Source organism: Lingula anatina, chromosome 2, assembly GCF_051362555.1.
Source record: "Lingula anatina isolate TDL-2025a chromosome 2, LinAna3.0, whole genome shotgun sequence".
Lineage (NCBI taxonomy): Eukaryota > Metazoa > Brachiopoda > Lingulata > Lingulida > Lingulidae > Lingula > Lingula anatina.
In genome coordinates this window covers 22,442,550-22,458,092 of record NC_141768.1, presented here as the reverse complement: position 1 = coordinate 22,458,092, position 15,543 = coordinate 22,442,550, and the positions used below count along the sequence as shown (strand labels likewise).

Below are 15,543 nucleotides of genomic sequence, written 5' to 3'. Positions count from 1 at the left end.
ATATGTAATTTCATGCCAGTGATTATAAATCTTAAATAAAAGTTATTGCTTTCCTTGTATTTGTGTGCATGTATATTGGGGGGGGGGGGGGGGGGGGGGTCTTAGGTTTAAAACCAGAGTGTTCATCTGATATCATGGTATTCAATATTGGGTCTATCTTTATGCCTGATGGCAATGCTAAAAAGATCCTGACAGAACTTAACAAAGCTAACAACAAAGCCAGCTGAAACAGTGCAAATTTACATAACATAGTTGTCATTTATTTAAAACATTTTGCATTAATATAATCTTTAAGTGTTTACAGTTCACACTTCCAGCCTGACATGTTTTCACTCCAGGGTTAGAAATATGGCGCCAGACAGTTAATCAGAGGATGCACTTTTGAAGCACACCTTCTATCCACAAAAAATTAGCATACAGATGTATAAAATAAAATGCTAGTGTCACTGTAATTTTAAAGTATTTGCCTGAACGAAGTTTTCTTTTGGCTAGTTAAGGAAGCACAATCTGTTAGAGAGTTATTTTTGCACCATTACTGATTTGTGTAGTCCACTTTTTGCTTTCAAAACCTGTCTTTTATTTAGATCTTCCTGCCAGACTTAAGCACTTTCATCTCCGGAAGGCGCTGGTATGAATAAGGATGGACTGCTTTAAATATTTATTCTTTTATCCTAAACCACTACAAATGATCTGCAATAGCAGCTAGCAGCGGCCAGCAGGGAACCTTGTTAACATTACTATGATATGGGGCTACTGCTAAGCTGGCCACAAGGTCCAGGGGCCACCACATTGGCTGATAAATGAGAAAAGGCTTAAATACATCTTATATTGAAAAATATGATTATAATCAATGCTGGAAATGTCTACATAATCTGAGGTCACAGGGTAACAGTGGTGACTCATTCACATTTTCCATAAATGGAATGCGTATGGCATATATTTCTATGGCGCTTTTGACCGGCACTAAAAACATTACTCATAATACTGTTTACAAATGTCTGCCCATTGTTATCTAAGCCTCAGAGAATCAATATGGCAGGTACAGTCAAGTTCTGATACAGTGGACCTAGAAAATCAAGACCAATAGAGGAAAGCGTAAAATAACAAGAAACCTATTGTCCAGTCCACGCTATTTAAGTAATAAGGAACATGACTGACCCATAAGAATCAAGGCGACACACCGTAAAAACAAATTTGGTTTATAAAATAGCTTGACCACTCTGGCAAAGCACAGAGTGTATAGAATTTAGTTCCCTTTTGTCATAAAAACAGGCAATTCTGTTCACAGGTCAGACCATCAAAGTGATCAAAAGACCACTGGTTCCGACACTATTCATGTCCCAACAGCGTGAATGACATTTTAACTGGTATTAATTATCCCATTTGGCACTGCGAACAAGAGGACCTTTATTAGACTTGCTAATGATTCACATTTATGCATGTCAGTCACAAAGATATAACTTATAAAAAACGCAACATACCCATATAGATAGTCATCCACAATTCCCTGTCACCTTACCAAATAAGGCATGTTTTGAACATGGGTGGGAGGGTCCACGGTCCCATTATGTAAATCAGCCACAAGAGCCACTGTCATGTTATAAATATGAACCACAAAAACCACCAGAAGGAGGAAGTAAGCTTTCACACTTGGTTAAAATTTGATGCAGATGTAGTAAGGATGCCACTTCTCTAGCTACTGTATCAGTGTCCTTGGTGAACCACTGTCATCATGAACTGGCGTCTCACAAATAACATGAGGACATCAATGATATTAAGAGTAGCAAATTCCCTCAAACACAAACAAGCTATTTTATATACATTCTGCAGTCAGTTTTCCTATTGAGAAAAGTTTTTTTCCTATGTGGTCAGCAGTGTACAAAATCAAAAAATCCTTCGAACTTGAATCAAGCTAAGTACTTAGCAAATGCCAACAGAATTACTTTTTCAATGTAGCAAAGTGTTTAGCTTACAACCAAATGAATTCATAGTGTCAGAACCAGGTGGTGTATGAATTATGGCTTCATGACACCAAGAAACATTTCTATTGTGTTATGAAGTCTTCCTCAAACTGTTAAAAATAACAAGATCACTTGTGCAGTTATAAAAACTCAACAGGTGTGCCAGTTGAAATGTCAATCTGCTTGTATGTGTTTCCAGTGTTACAGCAAGTCAAGCCAGACATAAGGGGCATTGCACGGTCCACTTCTCTGACATTTGACCAGTTACACCTTGTCAAACTTACAACAGTTATCCCAAAATTGAACTTATAAGCCGAAGGGGCTAACACTGCCTCAATTGAACCAACTCTTATATTTATTTATTTAGCAAAAATTTTCAATGACTCTGACTGGAGCCATCACTTTTGGTTAACTGAGCATACAAGAGGGTGGGAATGGAGCTTGCATGTAAGTGTGGAAAACGTGTTTGGCTTTTTGCTTTTTCTAACAGCTAATTTCAAAGAGGGACCGCTACAAGTCTCCGTATTAAGAGCATTGCACCTCTGCAGCTGAGGCGGAAGAGGCAAGCTGGCATGCAATACACCTCCTCAGTCACTTCATTTAGTCTCGTAATTTGGTACTCTGTACTATTTCTGCCATGGTGAATCCATTGTGGATACTTTTCGTGCTGCGGTCAATGCAGCTTGTCTGTTCCCCCCAGACATTACGTAACATACTGATACCTACACTTTACTACAACATACCCTGGACCGAAGAGAAAAATTCATCGGGCAAAATTTCTATATAATCTACATCTCACCCCAGGGCTAGTTAAGGAACGCCTGAATGAATATCAAACAATGACACAGCATGGCGATTTTCACATCCACATGGCTCCCTTGACTGACAGTACATTTTTTTTTTTGGAAGTTCTGTATTTTAAGGGCACTCTCCATTCAATTGAACCCCCCATCTTCTTCATTGCCTTATAGCACAAGTGTACACAGTCCTCTTTCTATGCTCCTATTAGCATATCAATAGGACTGGTATGTGGCGGCCTTGGTGTGGTATGTGCGCCTTTATTTCTTGCCATCCTTTTATGGCGACCTCACAATACTCCAGTAAATGTCTCACCTATACACAAGTAATTGCTGTTACATGTGTTTTCTACCTACTATCACCTGCGTCTGGACTAAGCAAATAAGCCAATACAGGGGACCTTCCTCAAACAGAACCTTTCAGATAAGGGGCAGTCACAGTGTAACATATTTGCCTTCTACCTGTAATTGACTACAACCTCATACCTTAAAAGAGAGTCATTCTTCCTTTCAAAGCTATAGCTTAAAGTTCTCCAAAGAAGGTAAATTACTCTGGATCTAAGCTGACAGGGTCGTGCTGGGATGACACAGGAATGTTTACAGGATTAAAGATTTAGATTAAACTGGTAATACATTAAGATGTCTGACCTTAGCTATTAAGATAATCAATTTCTATCAATGACATTCCTTAGGATATCCTCCCCCCCCCCCTTAACTCTCCAATGTTCCAACATAAAATGTAACTGGCTATCATGTGACCACTACAGAGCTTATCATAATTTTGAGTCAACCTTATCACATACTAATATTAGCATCATTTGTTTAAATTTGGAGCAATATTTAACATGTGATTCAGAGGCAGCTAATTTCACTCTTAAATGTATACAGGGGCTACTGTAGACTTGTTTGCCTTGCTGACCAGACACTAGCACCATTTTAGCTGATAAAGGACAGACTGAAGGGGCAGCAATTGACCAAATGTCCACTTCTCAAATCACAAATAATCAGAATTGCGCTGTCAGCCCAAAGTTATTATTGAAATATTTTTTTACAATTTAAAATCCTGACAGCCCATTATTCATATGGCCTGTCAACACATGCACTGGGGCAGCAGTATGTCAAGGTAGGACAGTTCAGTTCAGGCAGTGTAGATAGGTCCATAATTGACATGATATCCAATAAATCACCCCCTTTTATTCCATTGCCCGTCCCCCTGTACACTTATCATTTCATCTACAACTCATCAGCCCCTGGACAACATTCCTTGTAACCCCTTGACCTAAATGCCCAGTCCTAATGAGGGCCATTTTCAATAACATGGAAAACACTTTCCTAATAATATGTTGCCTATTTCTATTAAATAAGTGGTAAATTATTGCTGCTATAGCACAGCAGGTGGTTGGTTAGAAATATCACCAATGCCTTCTCAGAAATGGCAATAGTCAAAGACAAATGCTGGATTGTTTTTTAAAAACACATTGCATCACGCATGAAAAGTTTCTTTTGTCACGCCTAGCACTTGAGCCCACACACACCAAGGCTTAACACTTGTTAAACTGTGCCATTCCCACTGAAAGAGAACAGCTTTTCATTTGAACTTGAATTAAGAAATGTCCCCAACCCTTAACTGGATGCAGGCCCTGAGGATCATCCTTTAGGTCTAAGTCATCCAAATTAGCACTATCACCTGTCTACAATATACAGGTAAGACAGGTGTGTCCCACTGTCAGGGTTAGGAAGGTCACCACACTGATACCTCAAGTATTCTCATTTCTGACTTACAGGTAAAGTTGCGTTAGTTCGTGTTAAGCATGTGACTATCCCTAACTGGGGCAGAGGTATGGAATGCTGGAGGGAAACAACTATCTAAACTAGCAGTATATTTTACCACAACGTGTGAGTGTTTTTATACACCAGATCATTGGATTGAGGAGAGGGGCTGGGATTGGTGGGTTGGGGGGAGGGTGAAATTGTGAGAGAGAGTTGATCACTAAAATCATCTTGCTGAATGAATTATATTTTGGAGAAAGACTAACAAAAATAATTTAAGTCTTACAGTTCCACATCATTTTCATTCAACCCTGTCCAAAAGTATATGCATCTCTGACTGATATGAGCCCCAGATCTTGGAGAAAACCTCCATTTGGATAATTATATAATATATGTTTACTTGCATATAAATCAGGGCATAGCAGTCAAGCAAGCAGGGCAAATACTTCAAACATGGCAATAGATCATGTTGTAGTGCAGCAACAAAGCGAAAACAACCCGGTGTTTTTTAATGAGAAGCTACCGTTCATGTTCATAATTTTTTAAGTGTGTGGTAGAAAATAGAATACCTGGCGAGTGAGTCACCGTGTGCCATAAACTATGCTTTGAAATATTTAGAAGCTTAAGCAATATAATGGTTATGTTTTATAAAAGCTGTAGTCTTTGTAGATCAAATAAAGCAGAAAAACATTATCTGACATTCAATTTAAGTTAACTCTATACTTCACAACTAAAAAAATGAAAATATGCTTTAAAAATATGCCACATTCACTGTACTCACGTGCATAGAATAGATTGGTCCTCTCGATCTGAAAATACATGAAAAAAAAAACATAAGTCATAAACATACCCACACAAAAATATCAAATTATCTGAAATTGCTTATCCAGTTTCTATGAGGACACAGCCCTTATCAAGTAATTTAAAACCAACTTTGCCTGGCACTGCCCTAAAACATAATTACCAACAGAGGTGATTTTATAAAAACCTTCTAAACAATGGTGTAAGAAATAATAACCACCTGCAAGCTGACTTTGAGTGAACCATTTCAAAGGAAAAGATACAAAAGCTGAAAATAGTGGATCAACATGCTTGGAATTTAGAATTTGTTTAATCAATCAAAACCAACTTTGCAGGCAAACCATTTCCAAGTGCCTACTCTACAGTATTTGTTCTGCTCAAACAATACACAGACAATGGAGAGGAACAGGTATTCCCAGTTAACTAACATTTTACTTCGTATCTCAATCTTCTTGAAACCATACCCTCCTACAACACCAGGCCATAAATTGCATTGCTGTCCATAATAGCAACAAAAACACAGGAACTGCAGACTTTTTGCAACTTTTTTTGTGAATGAAATGGATTGGTGTTTATAATAGGAGCCTTCTTGCAGGAGTGCTTCCAACTCATTAAAAAGTTCTATTTCAAACATTCTCTTCTCTCTCTCTCTCATGTAAAAAAAACAAGCAAGTCTGTCATGTACTCTGCTTATGCAGAGTTATCTAAACAGTTGCAACAGTTCTGCAGCTACTGAGAAGCATGTGCTTACACACTTGTGTATCTTGCAGCTCAGTGTGCCAACTCTATATAAAACATGATTTATGGTACCTTACTGTAAGAAAGACTAGAATGGAGGAGATGTTGCCCATAACAATTTACCTGAGTTTGTACTGATTAACAGATTTTATCCTGTGAGGATATATGATGCAATGCTGCTTTGTACTAGATTGAAGTAACACGCAGCTTTCTCTTTACTCAGGTGAACTTTTGTTTGGCTGGCAGGATTTTTATAATTATATAACCTAAAGAAACCTCCCAGAACTGAACATGATCTATCTTTGCCATTTCACATATATCTTTGGACCATACCAGATCAGGTTTAAACTGGACTTGAGGTTTAGACTGCAGAACCTCTTGTGCAGCCTTGCATTTACCTGGGATAATCCTGAACTTAAAACTTTTACAAATTAATTCAATCCTTTAGATCTCATTCTTTCTCCATAACATTTTCAAGTAATTTTTCCAATTGTTGGACTTTTTTTCACTTCTTTTAATCTCCTCTCTGTATATGGTTCTTTATTTCCAAATAGTAACTTTATATCATTCTAAAGAAATGTACAACACAGACAGAGGTTGGCTTCATTTTAAACATTTAAAACTCAATATTTGGACAAGAAGGATGTGCAGCCTGCCACACAAAAGGACGGGGCTTGCCCATTCAGTGCAGAGAATACATTACACCCAATAAGACTACTGTATCTGCCAGGCATGAAAATTAGGTGAAAAACAGCATTTATGTATTCATGTCACATCTCCAGCTTCCATGTGTCAAATCAGCTCCACAGGGAGATGGATGATACCAACAACAATGCCAATGTACATGACTATATATAGACTATATCTTGTGAAGTCTTCTTTAAAGTTAAAGGTCATATAAAGACATGTCCTCATGGAAATGTCACTTGAACTGAAGCAGTTTCCCCAAAACATTCCATTTAGATAATCATGTTAAATATGTAAATGATATTTAAATATATCCAAATCAATTTCTGTTTGGTTGCAGTAAAATATATACCTGGCTCTCACTGATACCATGCCCATCTGTCTGATTATAAGACAAAAAAAAAATGTTTTTGTTTTAATTAAAAATTGCCAAAGGCCATGCAGTTTCAACTCAAACTACAACAAAATTTGTGGAACAACCAATAAAACCAGGGATACATCACAAATAAAATGCTCCATCTTTATATCATCTGCAGACTTTATTTGTATTCTTTATAGCAGTATGTGCATCACAGGTATCAGAGGACCACCAGATATTTATGACCCATCTATACCCTCATAGTAAAGACATAACATCTACAGGGAGATATGGTAACAAGTGGTTTACAGCAACAAGCCGAAATAGACTTGTGCAATGAGGTTTTACAATCAAGGAGAGGGGGTGTTTATCTAGTAATAAATACAACATTTTACAGGTAAGGGCCTGGTTAGGATCAATGGAGAAATTAACTTTGATTTAATGAATGTGCATTCAGATGAGCTGGTTTGTGAAGGTGTCTGGACACATATCTACAGTATCAAAATGGTGAAGACAGGTGAGACATTAAAGGTGACATCAAAATAAAGGGGGGAGAGGAGAGGAGAGGAGAGGAGAGAGAGACTGACAGCTCTTAACTCCTAATTGCACACAAGCAGGGGCACAATTTAGCTATTAAATAAACCACTGATAGGTCTAATGGACAACCAAACTATGCCATCATCTTCCTTAGAGGCCCCTGCTAATAGCAATAAACTTATCCTAGTTAAAAGCCACCCAATGACCCTTTGATCTCTCCGATTTGACCCCTGTCCAGGCTCGGACCAATACTGATCTATCGTCACAGTGGGCTCTCCTCACTGCAAGATCAGCTGATATCTATGGTTTACAATTTTTTCAGTTTAGGTGGAGTCCATTATGGGAGAGATGTATAATGTCATTGCTGTTTAAGAATATTATCACGGCATGTGTTGATAGTTATCTTTGTATTTGTATAGAAAAGTAAGTAGCAACATCATGCCAAGTGCAGATGGGGGAAAAAACTTGAATAGTTCTTTATTTACATTGCTTCGGTAAAACAAAGAGAGGACAAGTTTCAAACTCGAGAACTGTTTTCAATTGGAAAGTAATACTAGTTAAGTGTTAGGGTTACTAAGGTTCAAACATTCTTGACAAGTTCCAATTAAAGCAGCCCCAGGACTGTTCTCTTTGCAGGAATTGGAAGAAATTGACATACAAAAAGAACTTATACTCTATGCTGCTATAAAACCATACATGTTTCAGAGAAGATTTTTGAACCAAGCTTTTAACCAATTGACCTTCTTCCAAGATTCAATGCCAGTTTTGGAAAACTTGCAAAAAATGCACTTAGATTACATATTTGAGGTCTTTATCAACAGCCAGAAGAATCAAACTTACGATCCAATCCATTACTTTTGCTTTACGCCATTAAGAACTTATGGGAATAATAATGGCCACTAGCAGAGCAAACTAATCAAAATTAACAACGTAGAACAAGTAGAAAGGGTGGAGATCAGCAAACAACTGGACTCCCATTCATCATTCTCAAAGTTCAGATATGGCAATGCAATGTCAGCTCACTGATGAGAAGCTGAATTTAGTTTTTTGCAGAGTACAGATGTCTAAGTATGAAGAATGTGTAGTAAATTTGTAATATTTAAATAGATGCCAATGGAAGATGATCTACCAGATTAGACAAGAGAATAAAGCACAATCAGTAGCCATATCTGCCCCTAATCATCTCCCCTCCCTCCAACTACAGGTGCCCTTTTGAAACTTGACCTCACTTGACCTATATAAGTGATGTAACGATGAGAGAATGAGACTAGCTGACCGCAAAGAATACCATACTGAATCACCTGCAGTCCTATGTGCTTGTTTTTGTAAGCAAGCCCTTAAAGAATGCAAAGTATTCAGATTTGAAAAATGATAAAAATACACGTCATGTATTTGACTGAGCTTGAATGACAGTCTGGATTGCCGTCCACAAAGTACTACTGTCTCTTATACAGGAAAAGGCCGTCCCTGTTCAGACTCTCACCCTAGGCAGTGGTAAGACCACAATCCATTTTAATGCATGAAAACTTGAACCATCAAATTCTTCTGCAATGACCTCCTAATTCAAATCCCAAGGGACTTCAGAGGTTTAGTAAATGTTTCTTCTAAACAAAAGAGGTGAGGTAACAAGGAAAAAAAAAGTATTTTCATCTGTGCCTTGGGCAATGACGCAACTACTACTACAACAAAACTAAAACATATCCCATTTTAAAGCAATCTAAGCACATGCATTTAGTATTTATACAATAATCAGACCTTCTCAGTATGTGTTCAACATTCAAAGCTACTGTGTGCAGAAAGTTGGTTATTTGTCATGAATCACTCCATGGTGGCAGGAATATTTAATCACCTATGACTATGACTCAATAGAATGTAACCTCAAACACTATCTATTATATATAGTTACAGGCCCAGCCTCTCAGTTATGCAGCATATTTGGCTTGGCATATACTGCAGAAATTGTTAGGTGAACACATGTGCACCTGAAATTCTGCTGATTGCAAATATAGCATTATATTCATGTCTACATTCTGTTTTCTTAAGAAAACATGGATCTCTAAACAAAAAGGACTTGATTTCTGTATTTAAATGAAACTTTAGTGCGTGTGGTGAATGGGTGGGTGGGGGGAGTCTGGGGGAGGAAAGAGGAGCAATGGTGCCAAGGAACTTTCTGGGAGAAAGCACGTCCAGGCTACAGTGACCTTTATTTGACCACTGTTTGAAATGGGATTATCCATAGGTAAATAGAAGACAGAGAGTGTTTATAGCTGCTCAGGAGGAATAAATCCCCACAACAGGAAACAAGCTGATGGAAGCTAACCTTCTGGCTATTTAGCATGAGTGAACAAACATTTCCTGGAATTCTTTCAGAATGACCCCTGCTGGTCAGACTTAGCATAATTTCCCTGCAGAGCCTCCCTTGGAGAGAGAGATCTGCAGGAGGGGGCATACCATAAGCAGCTAGTATGTGTGCCACCCGCTGAGAGGTTACAGCACGAGGCATCTAGTCTGAACCTATGTCTGAAGATAGTTATATCATTATATGACCAGTTTTCAATTCAGATATCTTACCTGCATCATGATGGATCCCGTTTTAGATCATAAGTCTGATATCATTTATGAATTTTTTGTAACCCAAATTATCTTTAATAAAAGATGATTAGAGGAAGGAGGATGTGGGCCAACCTGCTTAACAGACAACAAGTGAAAAGGAATACAAAAGTGAAAGATTATCTTTAAACTGTAGGTTGTTTGTTCTAATGAAAAATGTCTTTTCAAATGGAACAATCAAGTCCTTGTAGGCTGATAGGTGCACTTAAGATAAACACAAAAGTAAAACAAATTGTTTAATATGTGTACTTTACTAAGATAATCACTAAACAATAACCAAAAACCCACCCCCTGATAAATTATGTGGAAACATTTTACAATGACGATTACAAATGCCAGGAGGACACAAGGACAATTCTTAGTTATCAACCATTCCAATCTAAATTTGGATACTTGGATATTTCAAACTACCACCAAGTTCTGGTAACTAAGGGACTGAAAAAGATCTAGTTTCTAAAACAACAGCAGTAAGTGTAACTGAGAAGAGAGTGGCTTAGTGTTGAATTTGTAACAAAAGACTGATTAGTGGCAGGAAAATTCAAGACTGTTTTAATGAGAAAATAGTTGGCAGGGTCGCCACAGAGGAGACTGCACTTGTCATCATAATGTCTGAAATATGCCACATATTTTACAGATGATAGGACAAGAAGGGGCATTTGTAATGCTATGTGACACTCTTTGTGACAAGCTATTCAAACAGCACTGTTCTTTCTCCTGGTCACACTATCCTAGTGTGTGAAGTGGACACTTTAAAGGGTTTTAGGAAATATTGCCACCTATCTTCTAATGTTATATAAATTCCATGTGTATCACTGCTTGTCTGCAGGAATCCATTAGCCAAACTTACATCACACATTACATCTACCTTAACACAATTGCCTGCAATGCAAACCTATTGCTGCAGCCTGTGAGGTGAACAACTTAGAAATAACAAAGAAACAACTCATCTTCTAATTTTCATAAACCACCTGTGTCTGCAAGACTATCGCAAAGAAAAAATGTATCTTCTAATAAAGTTGCATAAATCCCCCCCTTTCCAAAAAAAAAAAAAAAAAAAAAAAAAAAAAAAAAAAAAAAAAAAAAAAAAAAAAAACTACCTGGTTACTGAAGCAAAAACATAAGATCAGGGTCATGTGTTAGTAAAGTTTCATGGATGAACAAACCATGCTCCAGTCCATATACTATCACTGTGGCCCAGATGGGCACTGTGTAATGGATCATTTCCTGAGGGTTAATGTGCTTTTAGATGCCCAACACTTATGCATACTGATTACGACTAACATGAGGCACTTCTTTAATCACCCATGAAAAGTTATCATTACAAAGATTGTTTTGGTTGAAACAACCTCTCTCTTCTGGTATAAATATCAAACACAGCAGAGAAGGTACAGAATAAAAATTACCCATCCCAACATTAGAAATCCCATAAATAACACAGATTATCTGATACATCGATGTGATATCCCACTTCTCTGTCTGTGAAATAAATCATAGTGACTTCCATGCAAATACTACATCTAAGAACAAGATGGCATGCCATCTGTCTCTTCAAAAATAGACCCCGTGTCATATCACAGTGCAGTATTGCAAATGGCCATAATGCTTAACCTGCATGGGGTGTTAAATTTTATCTTGCTCTCTCTCCCTCTCAGTTTCTCCAGCATGGCAACGTAATCTTACTGAGCAGGTAAAATCATCTGATAAATAGGGGTTGATTAAAGTGAATAGGTAAGACTGGGTTAAAGGTAACCGCACCCTGTGTCTCCCCACCCTGCAGGCCCTTGTGATATATGCCTGCCAGGTAATAAGACCTGTCCATCCTCTACATGGGGCAATTAGTAATTAAGCACATTAGCAAACAGTTAAATCACTAGTTGCATAATGTCCATCAGGTACACAGGGTGTCCCTACACCTAACAGGTGGACTGATCTTGTACAGGTAAATAGTACACCTTAGTGTACCAGTTTCCATACTAATATATGTAGAAGACTGCCTTGAACTCAGTTTGCACATATGTTAACTATGTGTGCCAACTGATAACTAAGTAAGTAACTGTTTGTACATGTTTCAAATGCAAAGAAATAAACCTCCACACTGTGATATACATATTAAATGACAGAAAAAACTTGTTGTGTAACTAGAAACAAGATCAGAAATATTTTTATACCAGTAGTCTCATTCTCACAGTTAACATGCTAAGTCAGAATTGTACATGAAGCAAAGGCAATCAAGGATGGGCTGTATAAACCACCACATTGCATGTAGATCAAGATCTTGACCACAGCTGACATGCAAGGATGGTGAACTGGACATTCCTTATTCCTTAAAACTGACCAGGGCTCAACTGACCTAGTTTACAGCATTGAAATATGCAGCCTGACTGTCACAGGTTGACCAGAAAAAAAGGATATAAAACAGTCCCTCTTTTTTTAAATGGGACTGGCCAAACTAACTGTATCCTGATAAAACTGATAAGCTACTTTATCAGTGACTGTGATACTGATACATATTAGTATATAAATAAATGCGTGACAACAAAACTCCTCCTCAAGATAGGCACATCTCACTCTTCCAATAAATAGAATAATGTAAATTATCAAATTCAGATACCAAACTTTAAGTCATTCTATTAAAATAACCTATAGACAAAAAAAAAACTTCCAACAAGTTCAACAAGATACACGCCCCTAGACATACCAACTCGTTGAGGCCCACAATTAAAAGGTAATTTTCATTCTGTCCATATCATATATTAATATTCTGAATGAGAAGTGGCAAAAGTTATTCTTTCCTGTATTCAATTGTGTTAATGCATAACTTCAACAAGAGGGTATGGGTCAGTGTATTGATTCTGAGCACATTGCTGTAATGCCAGTAAACGTAAACCTGATACAGTCTCCCCACAATCAATATATACAGCTCACTACAGAGGATAGGCACTTGGAAATTCTTTTGATCCTATTCAAACCCTTTGGTTGGGCAAGAAATAAAAGTGAAAAAACACAGAGCAGGGAGTGTCACTTTCATTTACACAATTCTTTAATTCTTTCATGCATTTTTGTTTTACTACCCCATGAAAAGAACTAAGCTATAGTTCTGAGAGTTATTGATTATAATAGTGTTTTTTTATTATCTGTTAAAAAGTAATTCTCCTAATATTCAACATCTTTACCTTGGAGCATGCTGCGATATGCTGTGTCAGCAATAGCATACACGTGTGGTGGAACTTCATGCCTCTTTTTGCCTTTGTACAGCTCAATTACTTTCTCAGAGTAGATTGGGAGCTTTTTGTAGGGGTTCACAACAACACAAAACAATCCAGAATATGTCTGAAATTATAAATATAGGCTTTGGAAGTGATGCATGATAAATAAATTAATAGTATATAATAAATTTATATTAAAATGTCTGTATCATAAGAACTCTCATATGATTATACATTTTGAAATGATTCAGATTGTATTAAGTGCTTCTTGTTTAATCTAATTAGATATCATTCTAATGAGATTTTTATAATATGATTTTAATTCACAGGAGCCTAGAAGACAACTCTAGTAGTGCTTCATGTGTATTAGATATGGTAAGTACAAACAACTGGTGAGTCACCAGTGTCAAAGCCAAACTTCCTGTATTGCATTCCGTGCCACATGAGCTGGCTATGACTAGGTTGGTGATAAGACAATAAGTGAGTTATCCATATTTACACAACAAATATGAAAGGGAATTTACATTTCATTGAGACCACTTTGGCCGATTTCTTAAACTTTGCAACATGCTTCGCACAAAACATACATAACCTACAAAACCTGAAAAAGCATGAGATAGAAGTCTATCTATTTGTTAATTACCCTTGCAATATACCGATATCTGACCTAATCACTTTCGGTTGGTACTTTACCAAGCAAATATAGATTTATGGGACGTTTATCTGTAAGATTCTTCGATTTTAGCAGAGCCTCAGAGCTCTAGGTTCAAGGTTTTGTTCTGACACCAAATACAAACAGAGGTACTCACATATATAAGACCAGAGTAATATCTGTCTTTCAAATTATGTAATACAGACGCTTCATTGAGACATGTCAACTCGGCCATGTCTTCGACTTTGCTGAATTTCGGTGGGTTCATCTTTTGGATATCGTCTTTGGCGACACGGACTTGTTTTCCAGAGTCGAGTTCGACGACCACCTCTTCGCCGCGGTCCTCCTTGATCGACGCTGCCACAAATCCATGTTGTTCGTGGGGAACCCAGACTAACTTCTTGCTTGCCCATTCTGCCTGTGCAGTAGGATCGTTTATAACGTTCCTATCTACCTGCAAATACTTCAATTCTTGAGCAGACAAGCTGCCATAATAATCGTCCGCCATTTTGAATCAAGCAAGTGCTCCCGATGAATGTAACTGTCCCCAGCACTTCGATCAGGATTTGCTTCTTTAATACGAAATGAAACACACCGGTCTCGTGTTCCGTCGGTAGTTTTTGGTAATATCAAGTCTTTGTGCTGAAATAAGGACAATCCGCCGCTGTCAAGGCGAGTTCCGGACGTTGCAGTGATCAGTCAGTTTATCAGAATGCGAGCCTACTTGGCCTCCGCCCGCCTTGTGAATTGACTTAGTCACGTGACTTCAGTCTAGCTCAGCAGGAACCGCCCATTCTACTACGGGCAGAAACATAGTCAACACTAATCCTTTTCCTATAAATGAATATTTATCATATATATCATATTCATCATATTACGATGAATTCACATAGATCATTCTAAAAGGGGAATTTTGAGATACAAATGTAATGACGTCATACTTCCTTGAATATAAAGGTATGCCATGTGCACACAAGGGCCCGGCCGCCACCGACCACTCAAGCGGACATAAATAGCAAATGCGTCTAAAACATCCAAGTTTAAGTTGCATTGTATTCCAACGATCATTATAAACAACATTTTCTGCATAAAGAGAGAAAACCATATTAAAATACACTTATTCTTTTAATAGTTTTGCTTTTTGCAGCCGTTTTTAACATTCATCACATTTTTAGACCAAATATTCATATACCGATTTCTGATTATAGGCTTTAGTTATTCATTCGATTTTCATAATGTACATTTACTTGCCCAAGTCGCCTCATTCATAGATTGTTCAGTTTATTTAATATATTTCGTGCACTTGGAAGCCCATGTTGCATATCCTAGGTAGTGATTTACTGCCATAATAATGTATCGTGGATAAATGGATATGCACTCCAGTCTCATTACAAATTTAGTGGCGGGCAATGATCTGAGAAAAGAA

At 37.6% G+C, this 15,543-nt stretch overlaps 1 protein-coding gene across 10 annotated transcripts in view; it reads right to left on the bottom strand.

Annotated features, from left to right (window-relative positions):
- Window positions 1-14,886, bottom strand: part of LOC106153180 (uncharacterized) — a 38,602-nt gene extending 23,716 nt beyond the window's left edge. For 9 of the 10 annotated variants that reach the window (XM_087003950.1, XM_087003953.1, XM_087003951.1 and 6 more), the window contains exons 1-3: window positions 14,275-14,885; window positions 13,433-13,589; window positions 5,310-5,337 (exon numbers count right to left, since the gene is read on the bottom strand). In XM_087003950.1, coding sequence (XP_086860076.1) covers window positions 5,310-5,337; window positions 13,433-13,589; window positions 14,275-14,625 — 536 coding nt within the window. In that variant the 5' untranslated portion in view covers window positions 14,626-14,885. Of the gene's footprint in view, window positions 1-5,309; window positions 5,338-13,432; window positions 13,590-14,274 lie in introns of all 10 variants that reach the window. The other variant, XM_087003958.1, reaches the window with a different exon arrangement.
- Between the last annotated feature and the right edge of the window lie 657 nt (window positions 14,887-15,543).